At 44.2% G+C, this 21009-nt stretch overlaps 1 protein-coding gene across 1 annotated transcript in view; it reads right to left on the bottom strand.

The window, feature by feature from the left end:
- LOC141166325 (dual oxidase 1-like) overlaps window positions 1–21009 on the bottom strand; it is a 261582-nt gene that overhangs the window by 80458 nt on the left and 160115 nt on the right. The window contains exon 17 of the mRNA XM_073652895.1: window positions 1248–1450. Within this exon, the coding sequence (XP_073508996.1) occupies window positions 1248–1450 (203 nt within the window). The remainder of the gene's footprint in view (window positions 1–1247; window positions 1451–21009) is intronic.

The raw sequence follows: 21009 nt of genomic DNA, 5'->3' as shown, positions 1-21009 counted from the left end.
TTCAAATGGACAAATGATTACTAATTAAAAACTGCAGTCCTCTACACACTGCCTCCTGAATTCCTTTCTTTCTCTTATTGAGGTCATCAGCAGCACAGAAAAAATCCATGTTCCATTTAAATTTTTTTTGCAAAATCTTTGGATCTGCAGCAGCTGGTTTACTAAGCTTCCTCTGGTGTTGTGATGTCACAACTAGTGTTGAGCGAATTTGTTCGGCATTTCAAATTCGGGTTCGTATTTGGGGTTCCAGCTTGTTGGCGCCAAAAAATAGGCTCCACACTAGTCACAACCCTGCCAGGTGAGCACATCCTTGTACGCACTATTTTTCCACCCTCTATCTGGATAAGATATTATTTTGTGCTATTGTTTCTTGGGATTATTTTACAAACTGTCTATCATGTTGTACATGTAAATTATGGTCTGTATATGAGAGGTTGCCCACTAATTTATTATTGATGATGATGACCTACCCTTAGGATAGGTCACCAATGTTTGATTGGTGGAGGTGCATCCGGCCGTGACTATTTTTAGTAGATGGAGTATCTCCTTAACTGAGCACTTCCAGACGCTGCTGGCATCAAGAACAGCTCATCGGTGGGGGTGTCAGGTGTCGCGTGTCGCACCACCACCGATCAGACATTCATGACCTATCCTGAGGATAGGTCATCAATATCAAAGTAGTGGACAACCCCTTTAATATTCATTTCTTCTGCGCTACAAACAGATTAGCCTTTAGAATAACTGTTATAACTACTACATCTAATAAAACAATAGAGACAAGTTCGAGAGCACCAAGTTACTATGGCCACCAACTAAAGACATCATCAGTGCCATTACTCTGCAAAGAACATATCAATATTGTCATTTTATTTAAACCATGGAGAAAGCCAATCTCCATTTACATGCCCAAAAGACCAATTTTCATGAAAAATACGTGGCGATTTGTGTCATATTATCATAGTTGATGGTGGAAACTTGTTAATGTTTGCCAAAGGATAGATCTTGCTTGTTGCTAACTATATGCAAAAAGCTTTTCAACTACATGTTATAGCGATTTTTTACAAATTATTGTCATACACAGATATACTTCTAAAGACCAAATATGTACAACCCTGGACAATAGTATTCAAAGATATAGTAGAATTTCTCTTAAAAAAAATTTCAATGAGAAGACAATTTTAATCTTTTTTTAGAAGTTTCATTGCAAATCCTACTACAACAGGCTGTGACATTAGCTTATTACTTACCATATCATACTCATTGGGCACTTTTACTAGCAGTGTACGGCATCCATGATTATTAGATTGTATGACATTAAATTGCTGATGGTTTTGCATATTGATGGTTCGTAACACAGCAAACCTACTATCCAAAATTCTGATCACTTGGTGTGAATGAATTTGTATCAGAACGGGACAGATTGGTTCATTCGGACCTTGCCATTCTTGAGCTGAAAAAAAATAAAATAAAAATATTGTGCACTGTTACCACCCAAAAGTAGAGCAGGGTTGGATTTCTACTGATTGTCGGACTGCAGTGGTGGTAACTTATAGATCGTCGCAAAGTGACCAAATTCATGTAAGCGTAATTAAGGAGATACTTCTATCCTACTGTATGTCAAGTGACTGCACACCACAATGTACTCCTAACAGAAATTTCTTGGGGAGGCAGTATTGGTATTAATATCTACTAGCTTTCTGTTCTATACTTGATCTTCACAATAGTCAGGAAATTTAGTTGGGCATGAAGTTGTTGGCAGCAGACCAACCAAAATTTAAAAATTTAATTTAGATAAATGTGAAGCCAAACTTTATCTCATTGACTAATGTTAGTTATTACCCAGTATCTACAATATCACCTTATAATTTTATATAACCGCTTTTATGGGATCATTATGACCCTGAACTAACAATGTCATAGTTGGATGATGCATACTAGGGTGATACAAAAAGAACAACTTGCACAAAACTCTACATTTAGTTAAAGAAGCACTCTCATCAATGTTTTTCTCCTCTTAATATATTGCAATCATCACATTATATAGCACTGTATACTTACAATTGCTTATTTTGCCCTTCCATCTAGCTACCTCTTTTCCATTAGGTCTATGACATCACGTGATTAAAAATTGAAAAAGTTGGTGAAGAGGGAAATGATTGATGCAAGGGAAAAATGACTTCCTGTATCTACATAGAGCACAGAAAAGTAAAGAATTAGCTGGGTAGAAGTGCAATTGTAAGTGCACAGTGCTATATAATATGATGATTATAATATATTAAAAGGATACAACTTTGATGGGAGTGCTTCTTTAATTAATACAGTTCTCCTATATGTAACATTTCCAAACACCCAAGTCTTTTCGTTATTAACAATAAAGGTATATTTACATGTGACTGATACATTGATGATCTTTAGCAGTAGAATATCAGCAGCAAAAACAGCATCAAATGTGGTTTCGTTGCAAATTTAGTTGCAGAAATGCAGCAAAATTCTCAATTAGAACTTCCGATCAATGCTGCAGGTCAATTTTTACTGTGCATTTTTTCAATAGCACGAAAATTACTTTTCTTAAAAGCTTGTTAACTTTGCTGGTAGTGTAATATGCAGTATATTTTCTACAGACAAATCAGCAGCAGAAAATCTAAACCATATCCATTTTGTGAAAATACAATATATCTTGAAAATGACTACTTTTACAGTTTTCCAGCCTTAATAAAACTAACCATGTTTAGTATATACCCTGAATCTTAAGCTATTTAGAAAACTCATTATTACTCATCGAAGATTAGCTGCGAGCAGCTGATCATTTCCCCTTTATTTATCCACTTCAGGAAAAATGGTATATTAGTCAGTACTGAATTAAATAAATAGTTAACATTGTAATGCAAGTCCATTTTGTAATTGCTAGTGTAAGGTAATAGAGGGCTTTCTTGTTGTCATGGTTGACAAATGATTATAGAAATGTTTATTTTTAATGTCAATGTTTAATGTGTATTTCTCTATTGTAGCCAAATATGGTTTTCTCTAAAATACTTAGTTTCAGAGAATGCATAGTTTTACGTGCCATCTGGGAGCTATAGCAAGAGACCTGATTACTCAGGCGCCGCACCCAGCTGCCTTATTCCCGTTCTGCTCCAGTTGATTGACAGGTCTCTCCTATGTGTGTAGGAAAATCCATTACGATGGAAACTCCAACAACCGAAAAGGAAAAAAATTAAAACATAACTTTGCACAATAAAAACCTGACGAAAGTGTTAAAAAGTTTAAAAAAAAATTAGGATCTTCCTTTTCTGGTGCTATAGTTTCCATCCTAACAGATTTTCCTATTCATTGTGACCTGGAAGCCAGTCTGGTGTGTCTTCTACACTCTCTGCACCACACACGGACTACGTTTTAGGGCTTTTCATTTGGAATACCTACAGATCTCCTTTCTATTATTAATGCCATTGGAGGGTGAGTTGAATATAACATTTTCTCATTTTTCACCCATGTGTGTACACGCGCCAGCGTTTCAGTGAACAACATACTGTACTTGGCTGCAATAGTGCAGTCAGGCTCTGATGCTGTCCATGGTTTGGGCAATATGAATCGAGTGACAGGTTTCTTTTAACCCCTTTACCCCCCAAGGTGGTTTGCACGTTAATGACCAGGCCAATTTTTAGAATTCTGACCACTGTCACTTTATGAGGTAATTACTCTAGAATGCTTCAACGGATCCCCCTGATTCTGAGAATGTTTTTTCGTGACATATTGTACTTCATGATTGTGGTAAAATTTCTTCGATATCACTTGCGCTTATTTGTGAAAAAAATAGAATTTTGGCGAAAATTTTGTAATTTTCAAACTTTGAATTTTTATGCCCTTAAATCAGAGAGATATGTCACACAAAATAGTTAATAAATAACATTTCCCACATGTCTACTTTACATCAGCACAATTTTGGAACCAAATTTTTTTTTTTACTAGGAAGCTATAAGGGTTAAAAGTTCACCAGCGATTTCTCATTTTTCCAACAAAATTTACAAAACCATTTTTTTAGGGACCACATCACATTTGAAGTCACTTTAAGGGGTCTTTATGACAGAAAATATCCAAAAGTGACATCATTCTAAAAACTGCACCCCTCAAGGTGCTCAAAACCACATTCAAGAAGTTTATTAACCTTTCAGGTGCGTCACAGGAATTTTTGGAATGTGGAAGAAAAAAATTACCATTTAACTTTTTTCACAGAAATGTTACTTTAGACCCATTTTTTTTATTTTTGCAGGGGTAACAGGAAAAAATTGACCCCAAAATTTGTTTTGTGCAATTTCCCTTGAGCACGCAGATACCCCATATGTGGGGAAAAACCACTGTTTTGGTGCACGACAGGGTTCGGAAGGAAAGGAGCGCCATTTGACTTTTTGAATGTAAAATTTGCTTGAATAATTAGCAGACGGCATATTGCATTTAGAGAGCCCCTGATGTGTCTAAATAGTGGAAATCCCCCACAAGTGACACCATTTTGGAAACTAGACCCCACAGGGAACTTATCTAGATGTGTGGTGAGCACCTTGAACTCCCAGATGCTTCACAAAAGTTTATAACATGGAGCCGTGAAAATAAAATTTTCACATTTTTCCCACAAAAATGTTTTTCAGCCCCCAGTTTTGCATTTTCATAAGGGTAACAGGAAAAATTGCACCATGCAACTTGTTGTGCAATCTCTCCTGAGTAAGCCGATACCCCATATGTGGGGGAAAACCTCTGCTTGGGCATACGGCAGGGTTCTGAAATGAAGGAGCACAATTTGACTTTTTGAATGTAAAATTTGCTTGAATAATTAGCGGATGTGCCCCTGATGTGCCTAAACAATGGAAACCACCCCACAAGTGTCACCATTTTGGAAACTAGACCCCTCAGGGAACTTATATAGATGTGTGGTGAGCACCCTGAACCCCCAGGTGCTTTACAGAAGTTTATAACATGGAGCCGTGAAAATAAAAAATCTAACTTTTTCCACAAAAATGATATTTTAGCCCCAATTTCTTTATTTTCACAAGGGTAAGAGGAGAAAATGGACCCCAAAAACTTTTGTGCAATTTCTCTTGAGTACACCAATACCCCATATGTGGGGAAAATGCAGTGTTTAGGTGCACGGAAGAGTTCAGAAGGGAAGGAGCACTGTGTGACTTTTTGAACGCAAAATTGGCTGGAATCGAGAGCGGACGCCATATCTCATTTGGAGAGCCCCTGATGTACCTAAATAGTGGAAACCACCCACAAGTGACCCCATTTTAGAAACTACACCCCTCAAGGATTTTATCAAGGGGTATAGTGAACATTTTGAACCCAGAGGTGCGACACAGAATTTGATAACATTAGGTCATCATATTGAATAAGTTGTGCGCAAGTGCTCGCTACTTGAGTTTGCATCGGGTACTCAGTTATGCACCATGTATCGCATGTGCTTGAGTGACATGCTCGAGTCCCCGCCTGCATGTTATTAGACACCCAAAAAAAACATGCGGGGATCGCTCGTGCATGGCAGGCAATCACCGCGAGGCTTTTGTGGCCGTGAAGCATATAGGGCGGAGATTCGAGTATGTCACTTGAGCACCCGCGATACTCAATGTGTGCATACCCGAGCACCCAATGCAAACTCAAGTAGCGAGCACTTGCGCTCAACTCTAGTCGCCATATCGTCATTTTTTTTTACTTTTGAAAAAATCCCAACCCTAACACCAGCCCTAACTGTAGCCCAACCCAAGCACTGACCCTAGCCCAACCCTAACCCCAACCCCAACCCTAGCCCAATCCTAACCCTAACCCCAACCCTAACCCCAACCTTAGCCCAACCCTAATCCTAGCCCAATCCTAACCCCAACCCCAACCCTAACCCGAGTCCAACCCTAACTCTAGCCCAACCCTAACCCCAACCCCAACCTTAACCCTAGCCCAACCCTAACCCTAGCCCAACCCTAACCACAACCCCAACCCTAACCACAACCCCAACCCTAACCCTAGCCCAATCCTAACCCCAACCCCAACCCTAACCATAGCCCAACCCTAACCCTAACCCCAACCCCAACCCTAACTCTAGCCCAACCCTAACCCTACCCCAACCCTAACTAGTGTTTATTTTTTACGCCATTCCCCGTGCAGTATAAGTGATTAGACGACTTTATTCTTCGGGTCAGTGCGATTACAGCGATACCAGATTCATATCAGGTTATTATGATTGACAGCTGTCACACACTAAAAGACGCATTTTTTTGTAAAATCTAGTTTTTGCATCGCCATATTTTGAGAGCTATAATTTTTCCATATTTTGGCCGACAGAGTCATGTGATGGCTTGTTTTTTGTGGGATGAGTTGACGTTTTTATTGGTGCCATTTTCAGGCACGTTACGTTTTTTGATCGCTTTCTATTACGATTTTTTGGAGGCAGAATAAACAAAAACCAACAATTCAGAAATTTTTATTTTATTTATTTTTTTATGCTGTTCTGCGTGTGGTAAAATTGATAAGGCAGCTTTATTCTTCGGGTCAGTACATTTACAGCGGTACCACATTTATATCGTTTTTCTTTGTTTTGTCGCTTTTACACAATAAAAGCTATTTTATAGAGCAAATTATATTTTTGCATCACTTTATTCTGAGAGCTATAACTTTTTTATTTTTTGGCTGATGGAGCTGTATGGTGGCTGTTTTTTTTGCGGGACAAGATGAAGTTTTCAGCGGCACCATTTTTATTTATATTAGTATTTTTTATCGTGTGTTATTCCATTTTTCGTTTGGCAGTATGATAATAAAGCATTGTTTTTTGCTTTGTTTTTTTTTTTCTTTTTTACCGTGCTCACTAAAGGGGTTAACTAGTGGGACGGTTTTATAGGTCAGGTCGTTCTGGATGCGGCGATACCAAATATGTGTACTTTTATTGTTTGTTTTTTTCATAATAATACACTGTGTTCCAAATTATTATGCAAATAATATTTTCTCAGATTTTCCCAAATAAATTGCAGTCACTGTAATTTTCCAGTGAAATAACTATTAGAGTACACTTGAAAGGTTTCTGTACAAACTGCCTATGATAACAGTATATTTAAAAAAAAAAAAAACTCAAACTGCACTCAAAATGTATGTTCCAAATTATTATGCACAGCAGAGTTTTCAACCTTTTCATTTTAATAAAGAACAAAAAAATTGTAATTTTTGAAATTATAAGCATTAGCAGGTTATTACAAACTGAAACGTCTCATGCTGCACATAACACATCTGCATCTCTGGCTGCTATGGGCATAAAAGGGGACAAACTTATGGTGTGGCACCCATGCTCCCCTGACCTCAACCCCTTTGAGAACCTCTGGAGCATCATCAAAAGGAGTGTCTATGATGGCGGGAGGCAGTTCACATCTAAGCAACAGCTCTGGGAGGGTATTCTGTCCTCATGCAAAACAATTAAAGCAGAAACCATCCAAAACCTGACAAATTCAATGGACGAGAGAGTTCAGAAGCTCCTTTCGAACAAGGGGTCCTATGTGCAAATGTAACATCACCTAGAATAAAGTTTTGAGTTGAAAACTGTTTGATTTCAGTTTGTAATAACCTGCTAATGCTTATAATTTCAAAAATGACCATTTTTTTGTTCTTTATTAAAATGAAAAGGTTGAAAACACTGTTGTGCATAATAATTTGGAACATGCATTTTGAGTGCAGTTTGAGTTTTTTATTTTTTTAAAAATATACTGTTATCATAGGCAGTTTGTACAAAAAACTTTCAATTGTACTCTAATAGTTATTTGACTGGAAAATTACAAAGACTGCAATTCATATAGGTAATTGGGAAAATCTGAGAAAATATTATTAGCATAATAATTTGGAACACAGTGTATTTATTGATGGGTACATTATATTTTTATTTTTGGTGGAATATTTTTTTTATTTTTTGTTATATTTTTACAAATTTATTTATTTATTTATTTTTCATTTTTTAATACTTTTTTTACTTTTATTCTTTGTCCCACTATGGGACTTATACTTTTTTTATTCTGATCGCCTGTATAGCATAGGGATGGAGCCCCATCCCTGTGGTATACAGGCTGTCAGCGCTGCAGCTGCAGAAGATACTTTGTTCATGCACTGCGCATCACTAAAGTATCTTCCTGCTGTCTGGTGACCCGGATGTTGTCATGACAACATCGGGTCGTCATGGCAACATCTGGGAAGCCGCGGCAGACAGCGTTGGACGCCGGCAGGAGAGATGAGTATTGCGCTCACCTCCCCTTCCCACCGCAATGCTGCAATCGACTTCGATCGCAGAATTGCGGGGGTTAATGTGCCGGGAGCGGTGGGGCACCGCTCCCTGCACATAACACTGGGTGTCAGCTGTGACAATCAGACACCCGGCGGCGATCGCGCCCGCACAGCCTGTGTGCAGGCGTGATCGCTATGACGTACTAATGCGTATCTGGCTCTTAAGTCCCAGGGCGCAGGTGTGTATTAGTACGTCTTGGGCTTTTAAGGGGTTAAAACAATCTTTTCTCCACCTGTGTGGAGCAGAAAGGAATACAGTTATCTAACATCTTAGCACAAACTAGGGTGTCCTTTAGCAAAGACAGGTTCTAGTCAGAAAGAAGTCTCCAGGTTTGTGTCAGTGGCATGCCAAGTGAAAACGTCTACTTCAAGCAGTCACCCAAGAGCATTATGCTGCACATGAATAGCGAGTGACCCATATTACTACTCATACCCATACCTAAGGAATATGATACCGCTTAACCACATCCAAAAGGCCATTTTAATAACTTTGTTCTTTGCTCCATGTTCAATTTTGTGTTCCACCTCCGATGGAGAACTGAGTGAATGAACCTATTAATTTCCTGAATGGACAAGTTTCCAGTAAAGAATGTTAACTAGCATTTTGTGGTTTCACTGTGATTGTGATTCCTGAAAATTAACCTGCCATGTCAGGACAAGTCTGTCCAATGTGTAAAAACTTTACACTACAGTGGGAACCTTTCTTTGCCCTGACTCATACAGATTGGTGAACAATCTGGGAAAAATGTCTAAAAGCCTAGAACAGGGTCAGAGAAAATGGAGCCTGACACAAATTCAAAGAACATTAAAGAGAGACTCCTTAATTGAATCCTTGAAGTGGTATATCCATGTCAGACATTTATGGCATACCAAAAGGAATCAAGAATTATAAAAGATCACAAAATACAAAATCAACAACTGATTCAACCAAAGCAGCAAGGACATTCTGGGTAGAGCCCATTGTTGAGTATGTGAAATTCCTTAAAGTATCAAATGGGCTGATATTTACTCCATGCACCAATAACCAGGTGAATGAGAATTTTTGGTTCCTGTTTAGACTAGCCTTTCTGTTCTCCAACCTGCATACACTATTCTCCTGGCACGTGTGATGGACTCTAACCCCATCTGCTTATTCCTACCTTAAATACACCTAGTGATTCTGCAGTATGTACCTGTCACGGGTGTGTCAGATGTAGCAGACAGTCGTTCTGGAGCTGGTTGCAGAAGATCACTTTGTTTGGCATTACAGACGCCTTCTTAAATCTGTCTTACTTTAAGACCCAGTGGCTACATCCCTCCTGCTCTGATTGACACCATGGCCTGGGTGTTTAAATACTTTCAGTTTGCTGCAGGGAAGGGCTGGTGATAATGTCACGCACAGTGTAGGAAAGGAAAAGTGCAACACAAAGAGATGAGGGGAAAGGAGCCCAGAAACTAGAGAAAGGGGGAGTGGAGACTTCCTAGGCTGATCTAATCTTACTCTGTCTCCCCTACTGACCCTATATTGGTTCCTCACCAATCACCAAACAGGAAACCTAAGTCCTGTATATTCCTGGAGCTAGGCCCTGGATAGGGAAGGGGGTGATGAGCACAGATCAGTCCCCACTGTAAACTAAAGACAACAAAGGAGACAAATAGAGGGGGAAGAAACTTAGCTTGAGCCGACTTCAGAGAGATTACACCAAACGTCCTCCAAGCACCAGAGAGGAAGTAAACAGACTGCCATAGCTCCAAGCCTTCACAAGAGAACATGTGAATATCAGCGGCCTCTCCCTGCAGCAAACTGAATGTATTTAAAAACCCAGGCCAGGGAGTCAATCAAAGCAGGAGGGAGGTAGCTGCTGGGTCAAAAAGTAAGACAGATTTTAGAAGGCGTCTGTAATGCCAAAAGAAGTGACCTTCTGCAACCAGCTGCAGAACGACTGTCTGCTACATCTGACACACCCATGACAGTACCTCTATGTACGACAATGGAAAACATCCACCATTACTTTAGAAGTTTTAAGTCTACCCAACTCTAATAAGTATATGTAGCGCCCCGAGGGTTCGGTTGCTACAGGGGTATTGCATCTCGACCAGAGGTGTGATATTCCACTACCAGGTAAGGATGGAGTATGGACCAGGGCTCAGTTAGCTGCATACACCACACACACCCCATTTCCGGGGGACAGCTCGACGGTGCTCCCATGTATATATATGCAGGCACGACTGACCATGTCCCTGGCTGGAGTGGGGAGGGGGGAGAGAACCCTGTGATGTAGGAGCAGAAGGGGACGGTTTCTGGAGCATAGGAAGGAGCTCATTGATTGCAGGTCACCTGAGCTCAGACACAGTGAAGCAGATAAAAAGGTGGGGGCCATCTTAGGAGGGAGTTCAGTGTTCTGTGAGAAGAGAAGGCAGGGAGCAGAGCTGCTGCATGGGCTCTGTTCCCTGGGCAGGCCTACCACAGAGGCCGTAGCTTGAGAGAAGAGGAGAAGGAGAAAGAAGGAAGAAAGGTGGAGAGAAAGAGGAGTAGAAAGGCTCCAGAAACAAGAAGGCAGAAGGGACCCTAAGAACCCACGAGATAACGGGTGAAGGGTCAGGCAGAATAAGGGTACCGGATTCCCAAGTTGGTGGAGGTAAATCATCCCTCAGTCAAAGACCGGAGGTCGTGATCATCTATTGGTGCGACCCCCTGCTACACCCACTAGGAAGGCACCACATAGGGTCAGGAAAACCGGCGACAGGTTTCACCAAGAGAAGGCCCGAGGCAGCTGGACAGAAGTGTGGTCACTGGTGGGGCACGAGAGGCCAGAGAAAGGACAGAAGGGGGTCCTGTGCCATACTCCGGAATTGCATGAGGGTTGACCGAGCCCCTCACCTGGTGGACGCAGCACGGCTTGGGCAGTCATTACAGGCGGAAGTGACTTGGATATCAACTGTGAGTAAAAGACCCTGGACTGCAACACGTTGTCTCTGTGTTTCTTACCGCGCCAGCACTAACGGTACTGGGACGCCCTGCACCACAACCCCCACTATCTGCGCTCACTGCCCTGAGGCTCCACTCCTCCCGTGGGGAGTAATACTATTCTCTGCTGCACCCACAACACCAGCCTCAGAGGTCTGCCCTGCAGCGGCGGTTCACTCTGGCTGCAATCCACGGGTGGCGTAGTCGGACATTGCAAAACACATAGTAGACTACCACTGGTCTGACCACCCTGAGCCACGGATCGGGTTGCCACTACTACCCCCATCTTCACACTGAAGCCCCGTTCCGAGTGCCCCACGGCCCAGGGGGCGAGTCAGCTTTGGCATAGTCGGCAGGATTGTGACCAACCCGCCACAAACGGGTTTTGTGTGCCTGAAAAAGACTGTATATGTACCTTAAAGGGAAGTTTCCCGCCATTCGGAGCCGTTTCCCGCCATCTTCAGTCGTTTCCCACCATCCGCGGCCATTTTCCCGCCATGGGCGCCATCTTTGGGACGCCGCGCGGGAAGAAGAGGGGCATGGATGTCAAAAACGCACAAAGTCCGAAGCCCTGCATCACGTGCTGATGCCGCACAGGGTCCTGGAAGGAGCCCAGCGAGCGCTGACGTCAGCACGCGATGCCAGGTCCTCAACGCAGACCATCGCCAGCGGAGCCGCGGCCTACAGAAGAGGATCGCCGGAAGGTAGGCCACGGTTAACCAGGGGGGAGGAAGACATCAGGAATGGAGGGCAAGATGGCAGACCGGCAGCAGACTAAGCTGCCCAGCATCGGCAGTGCCCCAGCCGTCGCAGATCCCGACCAGCGCCAGGAGAAGACGCGTGATGCAGGAGCGGTCGCGGGAGCAGGTAAGAGGAGTCTCCCTGTCCCGGACGCTGCCGGCGTCAGCCTGCTCCTGGGCCCCCTGGTGGAGCCGCCGATCCCGGGCGTCATCAACAGCGGCCCTCTCCACGCCCCGCCGCAAGGCCCACTGCACCGCCGCGCAAGGGGCTGGTATGCCCTCAACATCCACCGGGTGGGCGCAGAGAGTCTCACTTCAGAGGACCCGGACGGGTCTGAAGAATATGGAGAAGAGGAAGAAGGTGCGCAAGGAGGACACCGCTACTGAAAAGTGGCAGCGCACAAATGTACATAGTTGCCCGTCAGGGTAAAGGGAACTGTTTGTCTGATACAAAGTTGATCCCGACTGAACTGTTACCTGGCTGAGGACTGAGAGCAGCCGTCCCTCTTCCCTACCTGGCTGAGGACTGAGAGCAGCCATTCCCCTAATAGAAAAATGGACACCTGGTCGCAAGTTGCACAGTGACCAGTGAAGAAGAGAATTTACTAAAATGTTTTATATGAAAGGTTTTATATGCCGCTACATGATAATGAGAATGTTTTATATGACAAAAGAGTTCCAGTAGTATTAACAATGTCTTATAAAGAAAAGTGTTTCCCATAAAGGGAATTGAATGGTGTCAGTTGTTTTCTAAATGTAAAAAGTTATTGAAAAAGTATTGCATGTTCATGAATTGTCTTTTGCTTTGTTCCAGCCCGAGGATATGCTGTGGTTTACCAGGGGGGAATGTAGCACCCCGAGGGTTCGGTTGCTACAGGGGTATTGCATCTCAACCAGAGGTGTGATATTCCACTCCCAGATAAGGATGGAGTATGGACCAGGGCTCAGTTAGCTGCATACACCACACACACCCCATTTCCGGGGGACAGCTCGACGGTGCTCCCATGTATATATATGCAGGCACGACTGACCATGTCCCTGGCTGGAGTGGGGAGGGGGGAGAGAACCCTGTGATGTAGGAGCAGAAGTGGATGGTTTCTGGAGCATAGGAAGGAGCTCATTGGTTGCAGGTCACCTGAGCTCAGACACAGTGAAGCAGATAAAAAGGTGGGGGCCATCTTAGGAGGGAGTTCAGTGTTCTGTGAGAAGAGAAGGCAGGGAGCAGAGCTGCTGCATGGGCTCTGCTCCCTGGGCAGGCCTAGCACAGAGGTGGGAGCTTGAGAGAAGAGGAGAAGGAGAAAGAAGGAAGAAAGGTGGAGAGAAAGAGGAGTAGAAAGGCTCCAGAAACAAGAAGGCAGAAGGGACCCTAAGAACCCACGAGATAACGGGTGAAGGGTCAGGCAGAATAAGGGTACCGGATTCCCAAGTTGGTGGAGGTAAATCATCCCTCAGCCAAAGACCGGAGGTCGTGATCATCTATTTGTGCGACCCCCTGCTACACCCACTAGGAAGGCACCACATAGGGTCATGGAAACTGGTGACAGGTTTCACCAAGAGAAGGCCCGAGGCAGCTGGACAGAAGTGTGGTCACTGGTGGGGCACGAGAGGCCAGAGAAAGGACAGAAGGGGGTCCTGTGCCATACTCCTGAATTGCCTGAGGGTTGACCGAGCCCCTCACCTGGTGGACGCAGCACGGCTTGGGCAGTCATTACCGGCGGAAGTGACTTGGATATCAACTGTGAGTAAAAGACCCTGGACTGCAACACGTTGTCTCAGTGTTTCTTACCGCGCCAGCACTAACGGTACTGGGACGCCCTGCACCACAACCCCCACTATCTACGCTCACTGCCCTGAGGCTCCACTCCTCCCGTGGGGAGTAATACTATTCTCTGCTGCACCCACAACACCAGCCTCAGTGGTCTGCCCTGCAGCGGCGGTTTACTCTGACCGCAATCCACGGGTGGCGTAGTCGGACATTGCAAAACACATAGTAGACTACCACTGGTCTGACCACCCTGAGCCACGGACCGGGTTGCCAATACTACCCCCATCATCACACTGAAGCCCGGTTCTGAGTGCCCCACGGCCCAGGGGTCGAGTCATATACAGTGCTTCCATGGCTATAATATGATTTTGCCCAGAAATTACCAATTTAAGTTAAACATTTTGTAACTTGATACCATAACTCTATGAAAAAATAGTAATTTTTTCCTTAGCTGCAATGACCCACGAAATTGTGTGTTGAAAATATTGTAACCTGAGGGAATTGTAACTTGATTGACTACTGTTACTGTATATTCTGTAACAAATAGGTAACAGCAATAATTAGACTTATCATGCAGGTGTCTTTGCTGTTGGTTCTTCCAAGCTCCCAAGAATTACATAGAAACATAGTAACATAGTTTTTAAGGTTGAAGGAAGACTAAGTCCATCTAGTTCAACCCGTAGTCTAACATGTTGATCCAGAGGAAGGCAAAAAAAAAACATGTGGCAACACTAAGCTCCACATTGGGGAAAATAATTTCTTCCTGACTACACATACGGCAATCAGACTAGTTCCTGGGAGCAATGCCCTATCACGGAATCTAGTATATATAACATGTAGTATTATACTTTTCAAAAAAGGCATCCAGGCCCTTCTTAAATTTTAGTAGTGAATTGCTCATTACAAAATCATGCGGCAGAGAGTTCCATTGTCTCACTGCTCTTACAGTAAAGAATCCGCGTCTGTGATTATGATTAAACCTTCATTCCTCCATACGTAGAAGATGCCCCCTTGTCCCCATCTCAGGCCTCAGAGTAAAAAAGATCAGTAGACAGGTCTTTGTACTTTCCCCTCATATATTTGTACATAGTAATAAGATGACTCCTAAGCCTTCATTTTCCAAACTAAATAACCCCAAGGGTAATAACCTGTCTTGGTATTGCAGACCCCCCAGTCCTCTAATAACCTTGGTCGTTCTTCTCTGCACCCACTCTAGTTCAGCTATGTCTTTCTTATACTCCAGAGACCAGAACAGTACACAGTATTCTAAGTGTGGTCGCACTAGTGACTTGTATAGAGGTAAAATTATGTTCTCCTCATGAGCATCTATGCCTCTTTTAATGCATCTCATTCTTCTATTTGCCTTTGCAGCAGCTGCTTGACACTGGCCACCAAATGTGAGCTTGTCGTCCACCAATACACCCAGGTCTTTTTCAGTTACAGTTTTGCCCAGTGTTTTACAATTAAGCATATAATTATACATTTTATTTTCTCTGCCCAAGTGCATTACCTTACATTTATCCCCATTAAAGCTTATCTGCCATTCATCAGCCCAAGCTTCTAGTTTACATAGATCCTCCTGTAATATAAAATTGTCCTCCTATGTATTAATTACCCTGCAGAGTTTAGTATCATCTGCAAATATTGAAAAACTACTCTGTATGCCCCCTACAAGGTCATTAATAAATATGTTAAAAAGAAGCAGGCCCGATACTGACCCCTGTGGTACCCAACTGTTAACTGTGACCCAGTCTGAGTGTGTTCCATTAATAACCACCCTTTGTTTCCTATCACTGAGCCAATTCTTAACCCACTTACATATATTTTCCCCTATCCCCATTGTTCTCATTTTATGCATCAACCTTTTTTGTGGAACGGTATTAAAAGCGTTTGAAAAGTTCATATACACAACATCCACTGCATTTCCTTGGTCCAACCTAGAACTTACCTCCTCATAAAAGCTGATCAGATTAGTTTGATTAGTCCCTCGTAAACCCATGTTGAGATTGGGTCATGAGGTTATTCTTCCTCAGATACTCTAGTATAGCATCTCTTAGAAAACCCTCCAGGATTTTACCCACAGTAGAGGTTAAGCTTACTGGCCTATAATTCCCAAGTTCAGTTTTTGTCCGCTTTTTGAATATTGGCACACATTTGCTATACGCCAGTCCTGTGGTACAGACCCTGTTATTATGGAATCTTTAAAGACTAAAAATAATGGTCTATCTATGACTTTACTTAATTCCTGCAGTACTCGCCGGTGTATCCCATCCAGGCCCGGGAATTTGTCAACTTTAGTGATTTTTAGACGCCGCGTACTTCCTACTGGGTTAAGCAAGTGACATTTAATGGAGAATTTTTGTTATCACTGATCATGTTTTCTGTCATGTGATTTTCTTGTGTAAATACTGTTGAAAAAAAATCATTTAGCATATTGACTTTTTCCTCATCCTCATCTACCATTTCACCCAGACTATTTTTAAGGGGGCCAACACTATCATTTTTTAGTTTCTTACTATACTATTTATGCAGTTAAAGAATATTTGGGGATTATTTTTACTTTCTCTGGCAATGAGTTTCTCTGTCTCAATCTTTTCTGCCTTGATTTGGTTTTTACAGAATTTATTTAATTTTCTGTCTTTATTTACTGCCTCATCACTACCTACTTGCTTTAGTTCTCTAAATGCTTTCTTTTTGTCACTTATTGCACCCCTTACAGCTCTATTTAGCCATAGTGGTTTCCTGATATTTCTAGCATGTTTATTCCCATAGGGTATATATTGTGCACAGGTCCTATTCAGGATGCTAATAAATGTCTCCCATTTTGCTTTGTGTAATTTTATGTCTCAGGATATCGTCCCAGTTTATTGCACTAAGATCATCTCTCACATCTTATTAAAGGATACATAAAAACTTATTATTTTGTTATCACTATTACCCAAGTTACCCCCAACTTATATATTTGATATGCGGTCTGGCCTGTTGTTAATATTAGGTCTAGCAGTGCCCCCCTTCTTGTTGGGTCCTGAACCAGGTGTGAAAGGTAATTGTCTCTCATAGTTGTCAAAAACCTATTACCTTTGCTTTGCTACAGGTTTCTTTTCCCCAATGTATTTCAGAGCAGTTAAAGTCTCCCATAATAATGACTTCTCCTTGAGTCGCTGCTGCTCCTGTATGAGGATATTCTCCGCTGATTCCATTATTTTTGGAGACTTATAACAAACCCCTTTCAGTCATTTATTATTTTTTTCCCCCTCCCCTTATCTCCACCCACAGGGACTCTACATTTTCATTAGATTCACATATATTCTCACGCAAGATGGGTTTTAAGGATGATTTTACATATAAACACCCCCCCCCCCTCGCTTGTTTGTACGGTCAATTATGAGCAGACTATAGCCCTGTAGATTAAGTGCCTAGTCATGGCTCTCGTCCAGCCACGTCTCAGATATCCTCACCATGTCATAATTATTTTCCAACAAAATTAATTCTAATTCCTCCATTTTGTTGGTGAGGCTTCTAGCATTAGTGTACATGCATTTTATGTATCTCTCTGTACCTCTATTCCTTCTTACTTTATTGACTGTTCTCACCCCACCCCCAATTTCTTTATTTGTGCCCAGGTCACTATCTGCACTATCTTCCCCACCTATAAAATGAATACCCTCCCCCCCCAATCCCTAGTTTAAACACTCCTCCAACCTTCCAGCCATTTTCTCCCCAAGCACAGCTACACCCTCCGCATTGAGGTGCAGCCTGTCCCTACTGTAGAACCTGTAGCCAACTCAGTTCTCTAGGGACCCAAACCCCTCCTTCCTACACCAATTCCTGAGCCACTTATTTATCTCCCTAATCTCCCGTTGCGTTTCTGGAGTGGCACGTGGTACAGGTAGTATTTCAGAGAATACCACCTTGGAGGTCCTTGCTTTAAGCTTGCAGCCTAATTCCCTGAAATCATCTTTAAGGACCTTCCACCTACCTCTAACTTTGTTATTTGTGCACCATGACCGCTGGGTCCTCACCAGCCCCTCCCAGTAATCTGTCAACCCGATCAGCGATGTGCAGGACTTGAGCACCAGGTAAGCAGCACATTGTTTGACGATCCCTGTCTTTGTGACTGATTGCCCTATCTGTTCCCTTAATAATTGAGTCCCCCACTACCAGCACCTGCCTGGCCTGCCCTGCTCTCCCATTTCCCTCTTTACTGGAGCTGACACTCCTCCGGCTTTCAGGGGACATGCCTTGCTGCAGCAGTGCTACCTCTGTAATGACACCACCCTCAACTGCCAACTTTGCAAACTTATTGGGGTGTGCCAGATCAGGACTAGCCTCCCTGGCACTCTTCCCTCTACCCCCCCCCCCCCTGTTCTAACTGTCACCCACCTAGTTACCTCACTGTCCTGCATCTCCATACTACCATCCTCCCCCACATCTATCCCAGTGAGCAGCAGGCTCCTTTCCATATTGTCTATAAATCTCAGTGTTGCTGTTAGGTGCTGGGCGCTTGCTGGATCAGAAATGGGTTCTGAATCATCAGTGGATTCTGTGGTCTCCCATTCTGGTTCAGCCAGGGCTGATGCTGCTCAGCATCACCGTCGGTCCCAACGCCTAGCCAATGCACGAGAGGTACAAGTGGTATCTCGTGTATTTGTGCCTAGCAACATGAAGCACAGGTTGCGGAGAGAGACTAGGCCACCGCAGCCTAAGTCTAAAATGCATTGCACTGAGCATGCCCGTGACATGGCGCACCGTGATTGGTGGTTCAGGAACCAGCTGACCCGGTGACCTGGCACCGCCTGATTGGTCACAGGCGACATCACCAATGGTGTGACAGTGGGGCAGGGCTTAGTTTTTAAAAGGTCCGCCCACAAACATGGTGGCACGCTCAGATCATTTGAGCTAGTTGCTTGGTTGTGCACGCTTCTCTCCTGAGCTCCTCTAAGAGCCATATTGAGCGGGTCGGCTCAGTCCGGTAGCACGCCGGCTGAGTGCACGAGTACCTGGCGGAAATCACTCCCGCACACTAGCATCGTCTCCTATAGCGTAGCGCCTGTACCGTAGACAGGGCTACTGCTCCTAGTCCGGTCACACGTCTCCCTGCGTTTCTTGGAGATAGTGTGAACTGCTTTAGCGCCAATCCCCATAGCGTAGCGTCTGTACCAAAGACAGGGCTACTGCTGTTCCCACGGTCGCACGTCTCCCTGCGGTTCTTGGAGATTGTGTGAACCATCTTACCCTTTCGTGTGCTTTAACACGAAGGGCTAAGATTTTGTTAGGTGCGTCACCGGTCGCTCTCCTTCCGTGCAGTCAACGGAGATAAAGCGTACCGCTATACCCTGTCCGGTGTGAAGTTAACACGGAAGGGTTATCTTTAGTTGGTTGTCTTCCCTTCTCACCCAGGAAGAGTTCGGCAGCAGTCCACCAGGCTGCATCGCGGACCCCGGGGTCGGTTGCGTTCCTATTTAATAAAGTGTTTGCAACCGTCCCCCTAACATTATCTGAGCGCCAGGGTCTTGCCGAACATGGCCGACAACCAGCAGCTGCAGCGTTATATACAGCAACTGGAGACCAGACTCAGGTCTCTGGAACAAACGGTCCCGGTTGCTGATACCACTGCAGTAGCTACCCAGGCTGCTTCTCTAGCAGCCAACATGATAAACCCGGCTGCCACCGCTGCAAGTGCTCTATTACCCCGCTTTGCTCTCCCGGAGAAATTTTCTGGGGACAGTAAATTTTGCAGGGGTTTTATAAATTTATGCTCCATTCACTTGGAGATGATGGAGGCACAATTTCCTTCCGAGAGAGCCAAAGTGGGTTATGTTATCTCGTTGCTCTCCCACAGGGCTCTGGAGTGGGCTACTCCACTGTGGGAGCGGAATGACCCGGTTGTGGCTAATGCAGGTCTTTTTCTTAGGACCTTAAAAGCGACTTTCTGGGGCCTCAGGTCACGCATGATACGGCTCTTAAGCTGCTTGCGTTGACCCAGGGTGCGGTCACCGTCAGCCACTATGCCATTCAGTTCAGAACCTTCGCGGCTGAACTGGATTGGCCGGAACGGTCGCTGATCCCGGTGTTTTGGAGGGGGCTGGCTGGGCACATTAAAGATGCTCTAGCTACCAGAGAGATTCCAACCTCTCTGGAAGAGTTAATTACACTTGCTAACCGAATTGATCTGCGTCATGCAGAACGCAAGTTAGAGCTGGAGCTTTCCAGACCTCGGTTTTGGTTGGCACCCGCTTTCTCTAGGCCTATCTCCAAACCCGCGGTTTCCAATCCGGAGCCTGAGGCTATGGACATATCCCGGACTAAGTCTAAGTCCCCTCGTTCCCGACTCACACATCCCCTGGAGTACCCCGTTAATAAGGTCTCCAAGCAGTCGGGAAACGAGAGTGTCTAACCGCCGTTGGAGGGGATGTGTTAGATTCAGGGGTCTCGTCCTCCAAATTACTTTATGAGGTGACGTTGTCCTTCGGAACGACCGTGGTCACAGCCAAGGCGTGGGTGGATTCTGGAGCTGATGGCAACTTTTTGTCTGCAGCATTTGCCCAGAGACATGCCATTCCTATGGAATTACTGCCTAGGCCAATGAACATCAGGGTGGTCAATGAGTCCCTGCTGGATACACAAATTACCCACCAGTCTGTTCCTCTCACCATGTCGTTTCCTCAGGGTCACCGGGAGGTTATCTCCTTCCTTATTATCCCCGGGGGATTAGATGAGGTGTTATTGGGCCTTCTTTGGCTACGCCATCACTCTCCACACATTGACTGGTGTACAGGGAGAATTTCATCCTGGGGTAAAGACTGTGTGCCCCAGTGTATGGTTACAGCTGCCCGAGGAGCCGTCTCTGAGCCTCCTTCCGACTTGTCCGCTCTGCCTGTGCAATACCGGAGCTTTTGCGGATGTCTTTTCTAAAAAGGCTGCTGAGACTTTACCTCCCCACCGACCGTTTGACTGCCCAATTGACCTGGTCCCCGATACTGAGCCTCCTCGCGGTAGGGTCTACCCTCTGTCTGTACCCGAGACCCAGGCCATGTCTGATTATATCAAAGAGAATCTGGCTCGGGGGTTTATCAGAAAATCGGTCTCTCCTGCGGGAGCGGGGTTTTTCTTCATTCAGAAAAAAGGGGGTGATTTGCGTCCCTGCATTGATTACAGAGGATTAAATGCCATCACCATCAAGAATAAATATCCTCTGCCCCTTATTTCTGAGCTGTTTGACAGGTTGCGAGGGGATCATATTTTCACTAAACTGGACCTGC

Source organism: Phyllobates terribilis, unplaced genomic scaffold, assembly GCF_046119375.1.
Source record: "Phyllobates terribilis strain yellow unplaced genomic scaffold, ASM4611937v1 Scaffold_11__3_contigs__length_659146591, whole genome shotgun sequence".
NCBI lineage: Eukaryota > Metazoa > Chordata > Amphibia > Anura > Dendrobatidae > Phyllobates > Phyllobates terribilis.
The sequence above is the reverse complement of the archived record's forward strand: the minus strand, read 5'-3'. Positions and strand labels throughout refer to the sequence as shown.